General features: G+C 43.2%; 1 protein-coding gene across 1 annotated transcript in view; it reads left to right on the top strand.

Annotated features, from left to right (window-relative positions):
* The window catches only part of aff3 (AF4/FMR2 family, member 3), a 248,585-nt gene that overhangs the window by 156,873 nt on the left and 70,909 nt on the right, over positions 1-20,803 (top strand). Inside the window, exons 6-7 of the mRNA XM_068034420.1 lie at positions 11,815-11,939; positions 19,648-19,861. Of these exons, the coding sequence (XP_067890521.1) occupies positions 11,815-11,939; positions 19,648-19,861 (339 nt within the window). The remainder of the gene's footprint in view (positions 1-11,814; positions 11,940-19,647; positions 19,862-20,803) is intronic.

Here is a 20,803-nt window from a genome sequence, read left to right on the forward strand (position 1 = left end):
AAAATGCTCATCTCAGTCCCCTGTAGCAGAACTCATGTGCTACCTCGCCCTCCAGTGAACTGACACACTCGCTATCCTTTCCCGTGGCTTGGCTGCCACCTACTCATGCTCTGGACTCTGTACTAGTCTCTAAGGTATGCGCAGTATCTGAGCTGGTGGCTGTGTCAGATACAGTGACAGTGCTTCCTCATCACTGGAAGCGATTGCTCTCTGTTTTCCTCCTGGATGTGTTGTGGCTGGCCAGGCACCAGTTCTTGGGTGTCTGAAAGCTTAAATCAGAAGGGGAGGGTTGGGCTGAGGGAGAGGGGATGGGGAGGAAAGGAAGAGGTCCAAGATCTTACTGCTTGCACATCATGACAGATTCTTTCTTTTCTTTTGGGCCTCCTTATCTCGAGAGACAATGGATACGCGCCTGGAGGTGGTCAGTGGTTTGTGAAGCAGCGCCTGGAGTGGCTATAAAGGCCAATTCTGGAGTGACAGGCTCTTCCACAGGTGCTGCAGAGAAATTTGTTCATGACAGATAGCAAGATAAGAAATGCAGGAATATCATTCAGCAGAAGCCTCCTGTGTTTCAGTGCATCCTCCCTTTAAGAGGGACAGACTGCCTTTAAGAACTGGAGGCTAACTGCAAACGCACTAGCTTGGCACACTATGGCACACCCCTGTTGTGTGTGCAGCCAGCCAGCAGCATGGGTCACTCTGGACTGCTCGCAGAAATCATGGAAATACTATTACATTCATATGACGGGAAAAGCAAATAATGAAATGTCTAGTTTGGCTATCCAATTGATGTCCTTGTAAGATGCAAGGTGGAGAAATGAGGGGCCTCCCACTACAGATTTTAGTGGGCTGGTTGATGTGATATGTTCTTTGGTCTGTGACAAATGATCACAATTGCATTTCAGGTTGTCCCTCATCTTCCACTAATGGAGGTGGACACATGGTCTAAGCCCAGTGTGGATTCGATTGAGCGCTGTCCACTGTTTTCGAGGGAGTTTGAAGCCAGGAACCTCAGTTGTCGGGTCAATGATGAGGTGTTGGTTCTATATGCTGCATCTGTCCCATGATTCCCTCCATCTGGATAGTGGGTTGATACCAGCTGCATGAATATTAACTGCTGTTTCCCAGAACGGCCAGTGCAATTTTAAGCATTTTCCTGGTACGTTTTTCAGGTCTTTGTGAATGGATAGGTTGGTGTAGCTCATGACTTTTTACATCTCACAAAGCACGATGACATTGCGGTGAATGGCAGGCAGGGCAATGTGGGACAACACTGGGAGCAACTCAGTTGGAGTGGACCTAAGCACCTCTGACACCATCTGCATGGCGGTGTTCAGCTACATGTCCATGATCTTTGTGTGGTAAATGTAGGACCATGAGGCAGAGCAGTCTTCTACAGCAGGATAGACTAGGGCCACTGTTCCAGTGTAAAATATTCTGCTTCTGCTCCCCCATGATGTTCCAGCGAGTTTCTGGACAAGGTTTACTCTGGTTTTTACTTTTTGGCTGGGTTTGGGGAAATGAGACCAATAGGTGAGAGTCCTGTCCAGGATGACACCCAGGTATTTTGTGTGGGAATCATGAGTAAGTCACCTTCTGCAGAAGGAAACATTTAGTTCTTCCCTGGCAGCGTTTTTGTTGAGGTGGATCACTGACACAACTGTCTTCTCTGGATTGGGGTGGAGGCACCAGGTCCAGAAGTAGCATTCCAAGGTCCAGGTCGTGATGAGCATCCTACTTGCTTCCTTTAGTGTTGATGCCTGTGTCATTGGCATAGATGAACCTCTGTGATTTGGTGCAAGGTATGTCCACTGTTGAAAAAGACCAGTGCGAGCATCAACCCCTTGGCAGATCATTGTTAATCATCCATGTTCAGCTAGTCTTTTCAATAAACACGGAACTTACAGTTGCTTGTTAGGGTGTTGATAAGCCTAAGAGTTTTATAGCATTGAATGATTGTTGAAAGCTTCAGTAGCAGGCCTTTGCGATGGACAGTGTTGTATGTTGAAGACAAGCCTATGAAGGTAGCTCCAGTCTTCAGCTGTTTCTGCAACCCTGCCTCAATGGTGATAGTGAGTGTAAGGACCTGGTTAAAACAGCTTCTTCCTTCTCTGAAACCTGCCTGCTCGTTTGAGACAGTGGCTTCCAAAACTGGCTTTATGCAGTTAAGGACAAGCCATCCGGCCACCTTGTAGAACATAAACAGAAAGGCAATTGGATGATAGTTATGGGATTGTGGCTTCTTTTCCTGGGTCTCGGATTTCAATGATTTTGGTTATGGCACCAAACCTCTGGAATTATCCCAGTGTCAAGGATGTTGGAGATAAGTTTGGCAAGCCACATTTGTCCATTTGGACCCTGGTTCTTGAGGAATTCTGGATAGATGTTGTCAATCCCAGTGACCTTCCTAGACTTAGTGGCTGTCAACACCGTGTTCACCCCTTTAGTGCTGAAGGCAACCGAAAAGGTGATGTGTGGAGCAGCTTTTTCCACATAGAGTACAAGTAACTTTTCCACTCGGTTTGTATTTGGTGATCATCTTTGCCTTTGAGTTGGTTAGGAGGCAGACCATGATAACATTTGCACTCACCTTTGGCTGAAGTGATTTGTGACTTTAACCCCTTATAGGGACTAAACTAAATCAGCAGTACATCCCTCTGAATCTCCTTTAATTAAGTTCAAATCAGACAAATTCTTATAAACACTTATTCAGGTCCAAAGAATTGAACTAGCTTTCCCTCAAAGAAAGAAAACTAACAGAGAATATTACCATCTTTCGGATAGCCTACGTTTTCAATAATTATGGCTAAGTCATAAATATCCCAGATATTATAAGGATCTGGGAAACTCTCTTCAACATGTATCTCTCCACTTAAAGAGACACAAAGGCCGGAATTTTACCCTAGGCGGACGGAAGCTGGCCACCGACTGAAAAGTCAGTGTCGAACCCGCTTCCGCCTCGCCTGGGGATCTGACCCATATTTTGCGGGTCCCTGGGCTTCAATTGGCGTGAGGCGGGACTTCTACCCGCTTGAGGTAGGAAGGACCGCCTAATAGAGACGCCAGCCAATCAGCGGGCCGGCAGCTCTTAGTCCCAGCAGTGCCACTGGGAGCGGTGGCCACTGCTGGGACTGCAGTCCAGCATGCAGAGAAGATGCCTGGGAGCCGGGAAGGAAGGTAAGTTTTGGTTGCCTCACCGGGGGTAATTGGTCAGGCTCCGGTGAGGCAAGTGTGGTCATTTGGGGGGAAGGGGGGTGTGTTGGGTCATGGGGGTGGTTGGGGTAGCAGGAGCGGCCCTCCATCGGGCACAATGCTTTGGTTAGGCAGCTTCTCCCAGCTCCAGGATGCCCGCTTGCCACGTGTAGAATCCGCATGGAGGCAGGCGATGGCCGTTAATTGGCCACTTAAGGGTCTTGATTGGCCTGGGGCGGGCAAGCTGGTTTTCGCTGCCGCCACCCTGCATAAAGTGGTGACCAAGGCGGGAGTGGGTCAACATTTTGAGCCGATTTATCTGCATCAACCACCCCATAAACTAATTAAGTTTATTGCTACCTCTTACTGATGTCACACATGATATTTCAATGTGTGTGTTTATCTTCCAAGTCCCTGACAACAGAGACACAAATGGATTTCACAACTTGTATCTGGTTCATAACAGGGACCTTGAAAGACGTTGAAATTTTTAACTCTACCTTCTTAAAGGGGAATGTCAGTGAGTCTTGAAAACTGACCATTTATTCAATCTTTAATTCTAAAAGGTATAATATATTAACTATATCTAAATGCTACCTAATTAAGCCTATTATACCTATATTCCATCACATGGCGCCTCATGTCAGGGCAGGGAGGGGGCGCCAAGCCAGTGAAGCAAGTTTCAGGGTTTCCTGTTGAAACATGAGAAATCCAGGTTTTCAGTTGTTTATCTCCATCACGATTATCTGCCTTCACCTAGGGAATTTATGAGTGCTGTTGCTGTATCTGAGTTTTGAGTGACATTAAACTCTGCCAGCAATCACTCACTCTCCTGGTAGACCAACATGGCATGTATTGTTTCCTGTAGCCACACGGGATAATTCTGGCAGCCCCCACTTTCAGCAGCTGGCAGTATTCTCTGGGTTGTGTTCTCAACAATGCTTGTGAAGGTAGGCCTGGAAGCCTTATGAAAGTTCCATCTTTGTTTTGGCAACTCTATCCCTACATGTACAATGCTGGGTTGGTGCTTTGTGTTGGGAAAGTTCTTAAGGAACTTCCAGGAGAAGGTGAGTGGCCATCCTTTGTTGTCACTGGTTGTAAAACAGAGATCCAATGAGTATTTCTGCCACCAGCGGGCAGAAGAAAAGAAGCATGGCTGTTTGGCATTTTGGACAAGATGGATATCAGAGACAAGCACCCAGTCTTCCAGCTGTTCACCCGCTCAGTCTACTTTTTGCTAGCCCCACAGGTAGTGGTGACGTTGAAATTGCCAATGTAGGTGGCTGGGTGATGGACGATTGGTAGGGTGATGGTTGGACATGTCTCTGTCAGCAGTTTCTAAACATTCATGATGATCAGCTTTCCCAGTCTGATTGTAATGGACAACGGTGAACTGATGCTGGCAGGGTTTCTTCAGCTTTGGTAATCAACTGAATCTGGACATATGTGGCCATACCATATTTCATGTGGTATTGGCACGCTATCATGTGGAATCCATTTATCTGCATCCGGTATGAGTTTGGCTCAGGTAGGCGTGTTTCTTGGAGGGCAGAACATGGATCATTTGCATTCTGTGGTCCCTTGACAAGATCTCACACTTCGTTCTGGACAGGTCTTCAATGTTGTGGTGATAAATGTGGAGTGCTGGACTGATTATCTTGGTTGGTTGGCTCTGAAAGGGACCTTTAGTTGACATGTTTGATGCTTTCAAGGTTTTCAGGTCGGGCAGCCACTTTTGGGAATTCGGTCATCTTCTTGATGACATTAGCTAGCAGGTTCTCTATGAACTAGCACCCACAAGGAAGTTGTCATCTAACCTCAATCATGAAAATGAGGAGACAGCGCAAAGTTTGCATACTGCCTGCCTCAACCGGGAATGGCCACAGTTAGATTGTGAATCACGCCCCCCCACCCCTGGTCCCTCCCCGTGCCCATCAATGGGTGCAGACCAATTTTTAGGCCCTTATGTTTAGCTCTTCAAAAGGCAAGGAATAAAGACGAACAAGTAAAAACAACTATTTAAATTTGCTTTAAATGTTAATCTACTCTTTTATAAACAACTCTTACATAAACAGTGTTTCCTTCCTTCTTGTGTTTTTTTTAACGACTGAGGTAACTGTCTTAATATGAAGTATATCTTTTGGAAGTTAAAATCTTACTCTTGTGGGTCAATATTGACCCTTCACAACAGATGGGAGATGGTCGAGGGTGTGGTTAAAAATTTAAAATCCTGAAACACAACCCCAACCTGCTGTGTACATATCTGACATCACTTTTGTAGTGGTGGGTTGCATGGCATGTTTCTGTCCCATTCTCAAGAGGCAGGACACTTTGTTATAATATTTACTCCTATGCAGTTGGAGGCCTGACTTAAATTTAATGCTGGCCAGGTTTCCCAGAGCTTGGGAAACTCAGCAGCTAAATGGAGAAAGGATCAAGCAAGTAAGTTCTTTTTATACCACTGCATGTGAGCCAGGAGGAGTTGGAGTACTCTCACCTTCGCCTCAAGCAAATGTTCTGCCCATCACAGCCTCTCCACACTGTCTCCATCACCCCAAACTCTAATCTTTGCCTCACTCCCTCCCGATTGCTGTTCTCCTGTCAACCTGGCTGGCTGCCTGTTGGGAAACAGAATAAATGATGTCCTGTCGTTAGATTCGGCTAGACCTAGGTGTTCCCACGATTTACGGGTTCCCCTACCCTCACATAACTGCAGCACCCCGCTCCCTCTCTGTAAATTTAGGGGGCTTAGACTCGAACAGTTATACCTCTGAACTATCCCAAAACAGTTATCAGACTTACTGTTGGGCATGTTTGAAAATAGCTCGCTGTTGTGTACATATAACTGAATAAATCACACTGTCTGTGTTTCTGCAAAAGGTCTACCCTTAAGCTTTGAAGATACCTGATGAAACTTGCAAAATTTGTAATGAGTCAATCTTGCAATAAGATTCTGATAGTAGCTTTTTAAAAAAACTACTTCTGACTGCTGGCTAAATTTAAAGGAAGCTAAACAAAGCTAATAGTTTTGGTCTTCCTCATGTTCAGTTGGTGAAAGTAATGATTTCTCTGTGACTTGATCTCAGAGAAGCAATCTGACAGCAAAGGGGTGGTTGTGGGATTGAGAGAAGTGGAGAGGCAGAGCTGGGTGTCAGCAGCATTAATATGGAAGTTAACTTCATGCTTGTGGATGATAATCACCAAAAAGCAACATATAGATGAGTAAGAGAAGGGACCAAGGATGGATTATTGGAGGACTGTTGCTATGTTCCTATGACTCTACAAATTATTTTGAAAAGCGTAGGGTGAGAGACAGGGGAGAAACTGCAAAATTGTAAGTGCTCAGTGTTAGAGTAGGTAGGAGACTGGTTCAGGTTTAGAACAGGGAAGAAGGAAACTGAGGAAGCTGTAGAAGTCTCAACCTTGGAAATGAAGAAGTCACTACAGTTGTGCAAGGTAAAAACAAACATATGCTTGTTTTGTGCACAGTAGTTAAGAACACACTTACCAAATCACATGACATTTAACTTGCGAACAATACTTGGTACAGCTAAATATTAAGAAAGATGGAGAAGAGAATAGAGGGAAAAAGAAGCTGAGTCATAAGCAAAAGGAGATCTCAGTTTATTACCTTCTTAAAAATGTGCATGTCGCTTTCATCACAGTGTACTATTAAAATGATTTCCTCCTGTAAACTAACCTGCATTCCCAGGTATTTCAGGAGATACCGTTTCAGCCTTTGGCCATTCATTTGCCTTTATTGAAAAGCTGTAATCAAGGCAACCATTGTACAAAATATGATGTCATATATAACACCTTTGTTGCTAAATGGTCAAATTAATATGTAATTCCAAGCATAGTCTTCCTATTATTGTTTATAAAATTGTAAAAGATAGCATTTTGCTGTATCGCTTATACTCTTAACATTTACAATTTAATTTCCCCCTATATACTACAACTGTGCAGTATAAATAATCCAAGAAATTTACTAGTGGAGACAATGAAAATTTCCTGCAACAGATTTTACTCTGTCTCCAAATCAAACTGCTGATAGCAGCAAAAATATAGGTTTGTGTGAAGATGTTTGACAGTATGTTGCCATTTTAGGAATTGCCTGCATGCAGGCTAATAATAAACCTTCAGCATTGCTAGCCTTTAAAGACCTTGCCCCAGGGCTGGATGCACAAATTTGCAATTGTAATTTTACATTTTCTGTCCATGTACAACGTCGGTGTGCATAGATTCTTTAAACACTTAGGTTTCAACAAGATATGGGAATATGGGATTAATGTAGGATTAGTATAAATGGGTGGTTGTTGGTCAGCACAGACTCGGTGGGCCGAAGGGCCTGTTTCAGTGCTGTATCTCTTAAAAAAAAAGATTTATGCATACATAATAGCATTGACTCCTATGTAAATGTCAGCCATGGCTCAGTTGCAGGATGGCCATTCATCCGGTTTTATACTGGACAGTCTGTTTTTTAGCCAGTTTGTCCACTGTCCCATACCAGATGCCTTTATGTCCAGTAAACTAGGGTTAGGACAGAAGAATCATTTAAAGAGACATGCACCTAAAGTAATTTTGCAAAATACAGGAATCTAAAAGACAATGACTAGCCAGAATACACTGCGATTCAGTTTGCTGTTTTCATCAATGTTTTTCACTGGAAATTAATGCATTATACTCACAACGCAAGTGGTTCTGGTGTTTTTTTTGTTGCGGGCTTGTAGATGGGTGGCTCAGGATGACGTCATTGTAATGAGTTCTTTATGTTGTCTGATGCAACATAAATGAAAATGCATGGAGTCCGGGTCATTGATTATCCCAAACTGGTCTATTACAGCTAAACTATTATACAGTACAGAGAAAACGACTTACAGAGCCTTACTCTAGGTGTTACAATTGCAGAGTGATGCTGGCTCTGAGTCACATGACTGCATTCTGGTACTTGGCTCATTAGCATACATAGATCTGAAAGGAACATCACTCTTAAAGGCAATCATACAACATCCCCCTTCTTTCCAAAGATAAGTTTTGTATGCTAAAAGTAAAAACACATAAAATTAGATAACATCAAAATTATTTACACAGGTATAGAGATTATGAAATTTATCCGTGCAGAAGCTTAATAGTCCACATATTGTTTCGGTGGTTTGACAACTCTTAGAGATCTGGTTATGGTATAACCTTCTGGGGATGTCATCCTTGGCTGTTTTGGGTTTGCAGGTATGTTGTCACTGTATTGGTCGTTGTCCTGTTCTTCTATGACACCCTCATCTACGGAGTGCATTCTTTCCAGTCCACTGTACCCAATTGGGTTATTGTACACTCCTCTTAGTTGGCTATAGTTCCTTCTCAACACCGCTCTGCAAGGTGTTGCAATTGCATAGGACCTAGGCTCACTACAAATTTTGGATACTTCTGCGGGTAACCATATTCTCACATATTCTCATTTTGGGGTGTATGACCCTGACCTTTGGTCCTACATGTAGCTGAGGTAGTTCCGCCCCTACATGTCGGTCATGCACCATCTTCATTCTCCCGTTTTTCGAGCAGTGTCTCCTGCTTCTCGGAGAATTTGGACAAATGGTGGCTTGGCAGAGTTGTCCACAACTGTCTGCCAAACATGATCTTTGCTGGTGATGGTAAGCCGATATCCATAGGTGTATCTCTGAGGTGGAGCATGGCAACACGAAAATCTTGTTTCATTGTCCTACACTTCAGGATAAGTGACTTGACTGTGTGAACCATTTTCTCGGCAAGACCATTAGATCTAGGGTAATGTGGTGAGGACATCACATGGTTTACGTCCCATTTGGCGCACATATCCCTGAAAGGTTTGCCCGTATACAGTGGCCCATTGTCAGAAACGATTTCTTCAGGTGCACCAAATAGACAGAATATGGCACTCAATGTGTCTGCGACGACCGCGCTTGGCGTGTTTTTTACCTGTCTGATAATTGGAAATTTGGAGAGATAATCAGTGCATAAGATAAAGTCGTCTCCATGAACAGAAAACAAGTCAGTGGCGATTTGGACCAAGGGACTGACGGAATCTCGTGAGGGTGTATAGGTTCTTTGCATTGGTGTGGCTGGTGGCTCTGGCATGCCTCGCACATCCTAACTAACCTTTCGATGTCACTGTTTATCCCTGGCCAATAAACAGTGTCTCATGCTCTATGCCCATATGGCCTTGGTGAACTCCATGCATCTCATTTATGTTGCATCAGTCAACATAAAGAGCTCATTATATGGTGGTAGCGGTGGGATTAGGCAGGGTGGCTGCTTGTCAGCCAGTGAGGACATGATGGGCTGAATGGCTTCCTTCCATACTGTAAATTTCTATGATTCTTCTATGATTCTATCTCACCCTATCAACATATCCTTCTACTCCTTTCTCCCTCATGTGTTTATCCAGCTTCCCCTTAAATGCATCAATGCTATTTGCCTCAACCACGCCTTGTGGTAGCAAGTTCCATATTCTCACCATTCTCTGGATAAAGAAATTTTTCCGGAAGCCTTTTATTGAATTATTTATTATTTACAACCAACGATTTGCTTTTGAAATGGAGTCACTGCTGGTATGACAACAAACATGGAAGCTAATTATGTCTGCAGGAAGATCAGGCAGCAAAAGAATATTAAATGTTATTGGGCTGCTGAGTGTAATGCGTTCTTTTATGCTATCTGAAGCAACATAAATGAGATGCGTGGAGTCCAGGTCGTTGAAGATCCCAAACAGGTTTATTACAGCTAAACTATTATACAGTACAGAGCAAACTATTTACAGAACCTTACTGTAGGTGTTACAGTTGCAGGGTGACTCTGCTCTGCATCACATGACTGCATCCTGGTACTTGGCTCATTAACAAACTAAGATCTTAAAGGGACATCGGTCTTAAAGGCAATCAGAAAACAGTCATCTCCATGCGTAGTGACATCATTCCACCCTGTGCCACAGCACTGTTTGTCTGCCAGGTCTGGTTCCCGCTGTTCTTGGCCTCTGGCATTGGCCACCCTGGTCAGTTGGTAGCACTCTTGCCTCTGGGTCAGAAGGCTATGGGTTCAAGTTGCACTCCAGAATTAAGGCTAACCTTCCAGTGCAGTGTTGAGGGAGTGCTGCACTGTTGAAGGTGCTGTCTTTCAGATGAGATGCTAAACTGAGATCCATCTGCTCTCTCAGGTGAGTGTAAAAGATCACATGACATTATTTCAAAGAAGAGCTGAGGAGTTATTCCCAGTGCCTTAGCTTATATTTATCCTTCAATCAACATCAGTAAAACAGATTATCTATCATTATCACATTGCTGTTTGTGGGAGCTTGCTGTGTGCCGGTTGGCTGCCATGTTTCCTACATTATAACAGTGGCTACACTTCAAAAGTACTTCATTGGCTGTAAAGTGCTTTGGGACATCCTAAGGTTGTGAAAGGCACTATATAAATGCAAGTCTTTATTATTTTCTTTTATGTAGGTAACAAACTCTTATTCACTAGAAGGTTACAATAGAGAATGAATCTCATAACAGTTGGAAAGTTTGTCAAACAGATTATCACAAAGTTGTGGAGGTTCAGTAGATAGATACCCTAATATTGTTATAATTTGCTTGGCTCTTCAATTATTTGGGGGGGGAAATCATCAGGAACTATTGAAATGAAAACTATTTGCCACCTAGATCATCATCAGAACACTGGGTTGTCAGGAACAAAACTTCCTGTCCCTTGTCTCCAATACAAGGGTGGAAAACAAATTGTAGCCTTTGTACTTAAGTGTTTTTACCATTATAGTTGCTGGGTGCCACACATCTGTTTTTATGTTGCAGACAAACACTGTTGACTGAAGCAGCATGCTTAAAAGGTGTTTGTCTCCAGTTTCTATTTATATTACTAGTCTATTTCCCATGGTATTGCACACAGGAAGACAAGACCAAGTATAGTTTTCAGGGCAGGATTAGAGGGAGGAGATAATTGGACCAAGGCCACGGGACAACTATGATGATGGAGACGAGGAGAGGGCAGAGAGCCATGGTTGAGTGAAGCGATGGAAGCTTTGTTGGATTTGCATTAGTACCATTGGGCTGCCTGCTTGTTATGAAGTCTTGGAAGAGCCAATATTTCCTCCACATGAACATTAGAAAGACCAAAGCCATTGTTTATGGCCCACTTCAAAACTTTGCATGTTTGCCATCAGCACCATCACCACCACTACCCCCACGATCCGCCACCCACCCCCTCCCTGGCTACTTGTTCACACTGAACTAGACTGTGCATAACCCCAGTGTTCTGTTTGACCCAGAGCTGAGCTTCAAAACACATATAACCGTTACCAAGATTGCTTATTTCCACCATAGCAATGTCTACTTGTTGAAGGAGATTCCATCAATTCTTTAAGTCATTTGGTGATTTCTTAAAGACACAGAATATTAAAACATCTGGGATAAGCAGGAGAAATGGCTAGAGTAGGTGGCCCAAATGGAAATAAAAACACCTGCACAGACAAGATGGGCAACACGTAATTACATGTAATGTACTGTAATTTTCTATGATTCTGTGAAGTGGTTTTGCAATGTTTGCTACATATTTACAAGCTTTTGTAATAACTTTTACCATTATATATTTTTGCAGTCTGAAAACAACGAGGCTTACAACAAAAATAAAAAGAAACATTTAGACAAAGAGCCTTTCATTGCAGTACTGCCCTCCATTGACAGCTCTTCTGTGCCAAGTCAAAAAGCCATGTCCATCAATGAGTAGGTGTTATTATTTGTCCTTACCATTGTTTCTATTGTAAACAGGAGTCAACTATTTCTCATTTTAAACTGGGAATTTTGAGCAATCAAATAGAAAATAGCAGCCAACACACTTTTCTAAGGAAATAACATTGTAAGTAATCAATGGAAAGCATTATAAAATGGTGTACCAATGCTTCCACAAAGCCAATCAACAATATTCGTCATAAGAGGCTGTTACATTAGCTTTGATAATTCAAAGTAAAACCTGACAAGAAAGTGGCAGAAGGAAAAGAAGCAGTGGGCACTTACTAGGGGAGTGACTCAGATGTGAAGCAAGTACTTTATAGAGTGCTCAGGGAATGATGGTAGAGTGCCTGCTGTTTCTAGTCTGTATCAGCAATTAGGATTCAGAAATTTAGAGAAAATTGATCACATTTGCAGACAACACTATGCTTCAGGGAAGGCATGAGTACAATGAGGAAGCCAAAGAACCACAAAAGAGGCTAGATAAATAATGAATATTGGTTGAACAGTGATAGATGAAATTCAAAGTACATAAATTAAAGTAGGTTTAAAACCAGCAGAAGGCATTCCTGTTCTTAATGCTACCTTGGTTGATTTTTTTGCATCATTTTTGATTACTTGCTTTGCTCAAGTTGCATTGTATTCATTGACACTGCACTTTAACTTATCCTTTCATTTTTATTGCTTTGCCTCTTTTTACCACCTACTATTCAAGAGAGATATACTGTACTTGTCAGCAGTCCCTTCGCCAAGTATGAGCAGTAATCTGGAAATTCCTTTTGCTGTCAGAGAACTGGAAAATGAGGATGAGGAGTTCTATAGCTATGAGTAGAGGCAGGCATACCTGCATCAGTAGAGGGCTCAGTGGATCCATGCCTGCCTGAGGAGTGCATCTATAGAAAACACCATAGTTAACTAAACATGTCAGAGTAGTGAGTCCTTGCTGCTTACCCGTTATTGGATCTCGAAACACTCTCAGTAACTAGCATAGCTCTATTACGGTAGTCAAAGTCATGACTAACTCGAACTTCTAAGCCACTGGCTCTTTTCAGACTACCAAGTTTGATATCTATCAGATCGACCAGGCTGCAGTGCAACACTGTTGATTAAGTTAATTAAGAGTTGATTTCTAGGGACAAGGGCTTTTATCAATTTCCCTGATGGCAATGATTATCAGCAGAAGAGGGCTCTTCACTTTTTAGTAGATGGCATTACAAAAAGAAACTAGGCTTCATCAGAGTTAGCTATGTACACATATGACTCCCTGCATCAATGTAATGAATTTTTGAACAGGAAAGAACACCATTCCATTAATTTGCAGTTTTTAAGTGATCATCAGAACTGTATTCTGGAGTTAGATTCTAAGTATCTCAGCAGTTGCTGCAATGCATTTATTGTACTCCAGTCTTCATTTTCACTGTTATTTCAAACAAATATCAGCATCTGGAAGGGAGGCTTCAAGCAACTGTCATGCAGACCCCCACCTGCCAAGAATGAGGCATATTAATTTCACCACATGGATATTAAATTTCAAATTGTTGCTGGGAAGAGAAGGCAGGTTACATGGACTGCCAGACCATGGCTGTAAAGAGGACATTTGTATATTAACAGACAGTACTTGGAAAGGACAAAGCAGCCATTCCGTGACATTCAACCCACAATGGACTTTTGATCACCAGACGTTGAAGGTGGGGGAGCTCACATTCCAGGTTGACTGCGAAGATGGCCGAATACACAAACAGACATGGTCAAACCAGCTAGTCACATGACTAATCTGCTGGGCAACCTGAGTTTTTTGAATTTGTACAAACAGTTGGGGCAGAAAGCTCTTTGCTCCTGGATTGAAAAGACCTTTCCTGGCTGGCTCGCCACAGTCTCTACTGTCTGCTCCAATCGCTTTCTCACTAGCTTCTGAATCTACTGAAGACACATGAACCCCACAAGAGAAAAGTCTCCAACAGCGAACAAGATTTAAGAAGAATACTGGTCCGCAACAAAAAGCAAGATCTACCTACAATCAAGGACCCTACAGTGAGCTCGAAGACCTGTAACAAAAAACCTCCTCAGATATTGCCTCAAACTTTTCCACTTTATTTCTTCTGTTTTCTTTCTGTCTCTATCTGCTTGTGTGGATCACGTGTGCATGCTAGCATGGGCGCGTCATGTATCCGTAGGCATTAACTGAATTAGAGTTTAAGTTTAATAAAATTTCACTTTTCTTCTTTAAACCTGAGACAACCTGTTCTGTTAGTTTCTCTGCCTTATAATTGGAAAGCAGTGAACAAGGATTCACCAAGGGGGAGCTAAAAACACAATGTGTTTAAAATTAAACTCTGTTACAGTAAGGCCAGGTGAAGGCTGAAAGGGAACCCTAGACCTCTTTTTCACCTGGTTGTAACAGAAATTTGGGGGCTACTGTTCAGGATTTTACCCACAGACAAACGAGAGAATTTGGAAGTGGGGAGCCAAATTGTTCCCAATCAAAAAGAGCAAATTTTCAATAGGGACTTTCTTGTGGTTGTGTGTGCTTGAATGCTAACATGTCTGCAACTGAAGCGAGTAGCTCTTCAAGCCAGGTTGAAATAACTTGGGATAAGTTAGAAGCACTGTGTACGGAGGAGTTGAGGAAAATGGCTGAGCAGTGTGGCATCACTGTACGTGGCAAGGCTACGTCTGAACTCCTAAGGCTAGTGGCCGACCAGTTTTCCCTTGATTCTGAAGATGCAGAAACAGTGTTAGAAGCAGACCCAGACAGGGTACTTCTAGCAAAGGTACATTTGGAATGAAAGAAACATGAATTAGAAGACAGGGAAAGGGAAAGAGAGAGACAGGAAAGGGAGAAAGAAAGAGACTTCCAGAAGGAACGTGAAGGAAATGAAAGAAAGGAGAGAGAAAGAATATTCCAGAAAGAATGCGAAGAAAGAGAGTTGAAGCGGCTTGAGTTAACTAGGGGGTAAGAGAGCAATCCCAATGAAAGCGTGGACAATATGGAGAAACGTAATTCAGGGCTGTGTACAGAATTGTTACAACTAGCTTGTCTAATCCCAAAATTCAATGAGGAAGATGTAGAAGATTTTTGTGTGTCTTTTGAGAAACTGGCAAGGCAGCTAAAATGGCCAGCTGAGACCTGGTCTCTTTTACTACAAAGCAAGCTAACTGGTAAAGCCCATGAGGTTTATTCCCTGTTGCCAGATGAGAGTTCATCAAATTATGAACTGACCAAGAATGCTAACCTCAAGGGCATATGAGTTAGTACCTGAAGCCTATCACCAAAAGTTTAGAACCCTCAAGAAGCAATTTAATCAAATTATCTGGAGTTTGAAAGAAGTAAGCAGCTGGCTTTTGACCAGTGGCTGAGGGCTCGTAAAGTACAGCTCAGCTATGAGAATCTCAGAGAATAAATTCTGTTGGAGGAATTTAAACACTCTCTCCCACTCTCCATAAAGACCCTTGTAGAAAAGCCCCAGGTTCAGACAGCCCGGCAAGCAGCCATTCTAGCTGATGAGTTTGCTTTAATTTCTAAGTCGGTTTACCAGGTGAGAACCTTTCCTAATCACCCCCACAAATCAAATCCAAAAAGGAAGGTGATGTGAGCAAGAGTGGGACCCAGAGACCTGTGTGCTTCCATTGTAATAAAGCAGGGCATTTAAAAGTTAACTGATGGAAATTAAAGGGAAAACCTGTAGGGTTAATCAGGGCACACCCACTCAGTGAAGATGTGAACCTGATGGAAAATACAGCAGAACAAGCCGTGGCTTTAACTGCAGTAAGAGTGCAACCCAGGAAGCTTACTACTACAAGTGCAGGAAAAGTTAATAGGATTCCTGAAGATTATCAGGGTTTTGTGGCTGAAGGGAAAGTAACCCCATACCCCTCGAGTGCAGCAAGCAAGCCCATAGTAATTCTCAGGGATGCAGGGGCCACTAGATCCCTTTTACTGGGAAAAGGCCTGACCTTTCCCCCAGAGAGTGCAGTGAACACCAGAATGATGGTGAATGGTATTGGAGGGCAGTGTACCTGTGCACCTGGAGTGCGATCTAGTTTTGGGACCAGTGACCGTAAGGATTGTCCCTAGTTTGCCTGTGGACGGAGTTGACCTGTTCCTAGGTAATGATCTGGCGAGGGTGAAAGTGGTAAGCCCCCAGTAGTGAAAGAAAGCACAGGAGGTCAGAGAGACAGGGCAGTGGCAGGAGACGGTCCCCTGCAGTTTTCCTGAATGTGTAGTGGATCAGGCAATGATCAAACCAGCTCCCCCAGAGGAGACTGCATTGGCACTGCAGGCAAATGACCGTTTCTGTTTGTCCAAGACTTCCTTTGGACAGTTAGGACACCCAGGGAATGAATTAAATGGATTTTCCCTAGCTGAGTCTCAGCGAGCTGACCCAGTATTGTGAGAGTTAGCACAGGCTGTCCAGTCTGAAAGTGAAGGAGAGGGAGTCCCTGATTGCTAATATTTAAAGAATGAGGTACTGATGAGGAAATGGAGTTCTCCTCACTGACGTGAGAGCAAGGATTGGACAGTGGTTCACCAGTTAGTGGTGCCACAGGATACTGGAGAAAAATATTAAGAAGGGCCCATGAGACTACAGTGGCTGTATACACCGGTATTTGAAAGATGAAAGCCCGCATTAGACAACAGTTTGACTGGCCAAAAGTGCACATAAATGTGGTGGAATACTGCAAGATTGCCACATGTGCCAGGTTGAGGGGACACCCCAACCTACAGTGAAACCTGCACCCCTAAGTCCTGTACCGTGTTAGGAGGACCCTCCAGCAGAGGGCTAATGAACTGTAAGGGACCCCCACTGAGAATAAAAAGGAACAGGCAAGCACAAGGCTGGCAAACGGTTAGACAGGGAAGGGGAAAAAGTGATCAAGAGGGCAGATTAAAGGAAGTCCGGGAGGAATATCAGATTAAAACCCCTACTATCCAGTCAGCCATCCCCAAAAATGTGAAAAGTTAGACCTCACATCCTCCTACGTAAATGCAGAGACTAGAAGCACCCCACCAGCATTTACAGGAACCTGCAGAGACAAAGAAAGACATCTCGGGGCAGAGAAACCGTGAGGGTGATGCCCCAATTAGTCGAAGTGCCGCAGGGGACTGCAGTAGAGGCTGCACAAATACCTGCAGGCAGGAGTGTCCCAGAGAAAAAAGGGGAGATTAGCAAAGAACCCTCCCTCACAGTCGGAGAAAATGGGAACCCCCACCCATCCCCTGAAGTCAAAAGCCTTTGCATGACTCAGCAAAGCACTGAAAGAGAGTTCAGGATAGACCTGCCCATTACTGACTCTTTTGGGGAAAAAAATCTCCAACATAGGGTTAATTAAATCTAACCCTTCCCCCCCACCCCCACCCCTTGCCAGACCACAGCAGGAACAAAGGCCCTAGGCAGTAATGGAAATAGGTGAACTGAAGAAAAACTTCCCCAAAGAACCACATGTTTACTGGGATGCCAAAAGGGGGCAATTAAAGTAGCCCTGGCACCAAGAAAAGACAGACAATTTTAATAAGCTTTAGAATTTATGAATGAATGGAAATTGAGAGAAATGCATGTTATTTTCTGTATCTTATATTTTCTCTCAAGCCTTTTAATTAAATGCGATTTTCTCAAATTGCATTTCATTCCCCTGGGTGTGGAGGTTTCATGTAGGCCCCCACCTGCCAAGAATGAGGCATATTAATTTCACCACATGGATATAAAATTTCAAATTGTTGCTGGGAAGAGAAGGCCTGTTACAAGGACTGCTGGAAAAAAGTACATTTGCATATTAACAGACAGTACTTGGAAAGGACAAAGCAACCATTCCGTGACATTCAACCCACAATGGACTTTTGATCACCAGACATTGAAGGAGGGGAGCTTGCATTCCAGGTTGACTGCGAAGATGGCCAAGTACACAAACGGACGTGGTCAAACCAGCTAGTCACATGACTAACCTGCTGGGCAACCTGAGTTTTTTGAATTTGTACAAACAGTTGAGGCAGAAAGCTCGTTGCTTCTGAATTGAAAAGACCTTTCCTGGCTGGCGTGCCACAGTTCTACGGCCTGCTCCCATCTCTTTCTCACCAGCTTCTGAATCCACTGAAGACACATGAACCCCATGAGAGAAAAGTCTCCTACAGCTAACAAGGTTTAAGAAGAATACTGGGCTGCAACGAAAATCAAGATCTACCTATGGTGAAGGACCCTACAGTGAGCTTGAAGACCTGTAACAAAAAACCTCCTCAGATATTGCCTCAAACTTTTCCGCCTTATTTCTTCTGTTTTCTTTCTGTCTCTATCTGCTTGTGTGTATCACATGTGCATGCTAGTGTGGGCGCATCATGTATCTGTAGGCATTAACCGAATTAGACTTTAAGTTTAAGTTTAATAAAATTTCACTTTTCTTCTTTAAGCCTGAGAAAATCTGTTGTGCTGGTTTCTTTGTCTCATAATTGGAAAGCGGTGAACAAGGATTCACCAAGGGGGTGCTAAAAACACGGTGTGTTCAAAATTAAACTCTGTTACAGTAAGACCAGGTGAAGGCTGAAAGGGAACCCTAGACCTCTTTCTCTCCTGCTCGTAACACAACAGAAACTGCATTCACCTGTGGGGAAGTTGCTCCTCACAACCAAAAATGGTAACTGTCCCTTACCTCACGGGCTGAATTTTCCCAGCGCCTTGATGCCATGGATCGCGGCGGGGGCCTGTCAAATTCTGCGGGGAGAGGCCCGCCTCAACCCTCGACGTCGAGAAGGGCCCATGGCATATTACTGGCGGTGGGGGAACCTCAGTGCGGCCCTCCCGCCGCCTGGCAGCAGACCCTTCATCTGCATATTTAAATCAACCTAAATGATATATAAATAAACTTACCTGCAGGCGGCAGCCGTCCCACGCCGATTTTACTGCTGCCGAATGCAGCTTGCGCACCTTCAGAACTCCACACTGTGTTCCGAGGCAAGAACCTGGTGGGGAGGCAGGAGGAATAACATTTTCGGGGTGGGGGGCGGGGTGGAGGAGTCGGGAAAACATTTTTATTAGCTGTGGGGATGATGGGAAGGAGTTGAAGGGTTAAGTGTGCAAAGTTTGGGGTTTAAAGGTCGGGACTGTTAAAAGTGGTTTTTCGGGGCAGAGAGGGAAATAAATTTATTTTGTGATCATTGTGGGGGGTGAAAGTAGCACTTTTATGTTGAAGTTAATGTTTTTATTGACATTTAAAGTGCTGGTCCCTTTAAAATTTTAAATCAGCTGTCAGGGCTTGAACTCCTTTAAAAATGGTGTCTGCACAATGGCGTCGGACGCCATTATCAGGGACGCGGTGGCCACCCCTTCTATGTCATCGGGGGTGGCTGTTCTGCCCCATCTATTTAAATCAGACCCCGTGCGTAATATCACGGGAGCTGTGCAGCAGCTCTTGCATGTCGGAAGGCTGCCACTCTCACAGTGCACCGTCGTAGAGCATGGTGTAGATTTCCCATGCCTTCCCTCCCTGGCCTTACTGCTATCAGAGCATGGCCCAATCATGCTGGCAGTGTATCTTTTATACAAATGACAGCAGCTGTGCACGACACCCTGTACCCCCAGTGGAATTCTTACCCTTAATATTTACTTTATAATAATCAGAAACTAAACGTACATGAAAAATGCCAATAGTTCTTTAATGTTGTTGTTACCTTATAATTCCAATATTTTTTTCTATTGTCATTATCTTAATGTAGATTATCCAAGCAAACAAATGACAGAGAGAAAATACTTCAACCTCCACTTTCACCGTTATCCGACATTTCAGATCAGAAGTACCCCATTGAAAATAACATTACCACTGGAGGAAGCAATGACACTGTTTTACCAAACAGCTCCTCATCAACCTTCTCTTCCTTAAAACATTGGAAATCTGAGACTAAATCACAGCATTGCACTAAAGACTCAAGTGTAAGTAAATATAACATTCAAACTCTGTACAACATGTAATAATGGAAATTCTGGGCATTATACATTTTGCTTTATTATTTTAAAGACTCTCCAACAGCCTTTAATTTATTACAAAATCTGTTGATAGATTTAGACCAAGTTACCCAAGGTATTCATATAGCATTGGCAGGGTAGAATGGTTGTGATTTAGTTAAAGGTATAGTGGCACAGCATGTGAAACAAATCTTTAATAGAGTCACACAAATAGTGCTTTTCCATTTATTCCATTTGAGATGTTACACACCAAGCTAGTATTTGTTGTGGTAGAGGAGAGAGTGGAGATTATAATGTGGGAAAGTAAACCAGATATTGCTACCATAGCTGTAGAAATTCCTGTAGATCAGGATACACATATAAGAGAAGGAATTCATAGTTGCATTATAGAGGAAGCTATATAAGCATTGGGTTTAGTTGTATTTGTATTAGTAGTGTTGTAGGGCATTCTAGAGAAAGTCTTAGACTCCAGTAAAGGTTAACTAACAGCTCTATTATTTACAGTTTCTATATACACTCTCCGCAAGCCACCTAAGGTATCATCCTTTGTGCTGCTATACCTTCTTCTTCTCAAGCCTATCTCATTTGACTGTTACATCATCACTCGTACAGTGGGAGAGTCTCTCTCACCATTTTCAGTATTAGCCCTTTACATCCTTATACTACAATAAATACGTAAGGCAAAAGGAATAGATGGAATTGCTGACAGGGTTAGCTTAAGTAGGATGGGAAAAGGCTCATGTGGACAAAAAAAAACTCACAATGACCAGTTGACTCAAATGTCCTTCTTCTATGCTGTAAATTTTATGTAATTCAATTACGGGATTTCTAATACACTTTGGAAGCCATGAAACTGATTGCCAAGATTCTCTGACAAAATAAATAAATGAGAAATGTTATTGCCCATTT

The sequence above is a fragment of the Heterodontus francisci genome, chromosome 6 (assembly GCF_036365525.1).
Source record: "Heterodontus francisci isolate sHetFra1 chromosome 6, sHetFra1.hap1, whole genome shotgun sequence".
NCBI lineage: Eukaryota > Metazoa > Chordata > Chondrichthyes > Heterodontiformes > Heterodontidae > Heterodontus > Heterodontus francisci.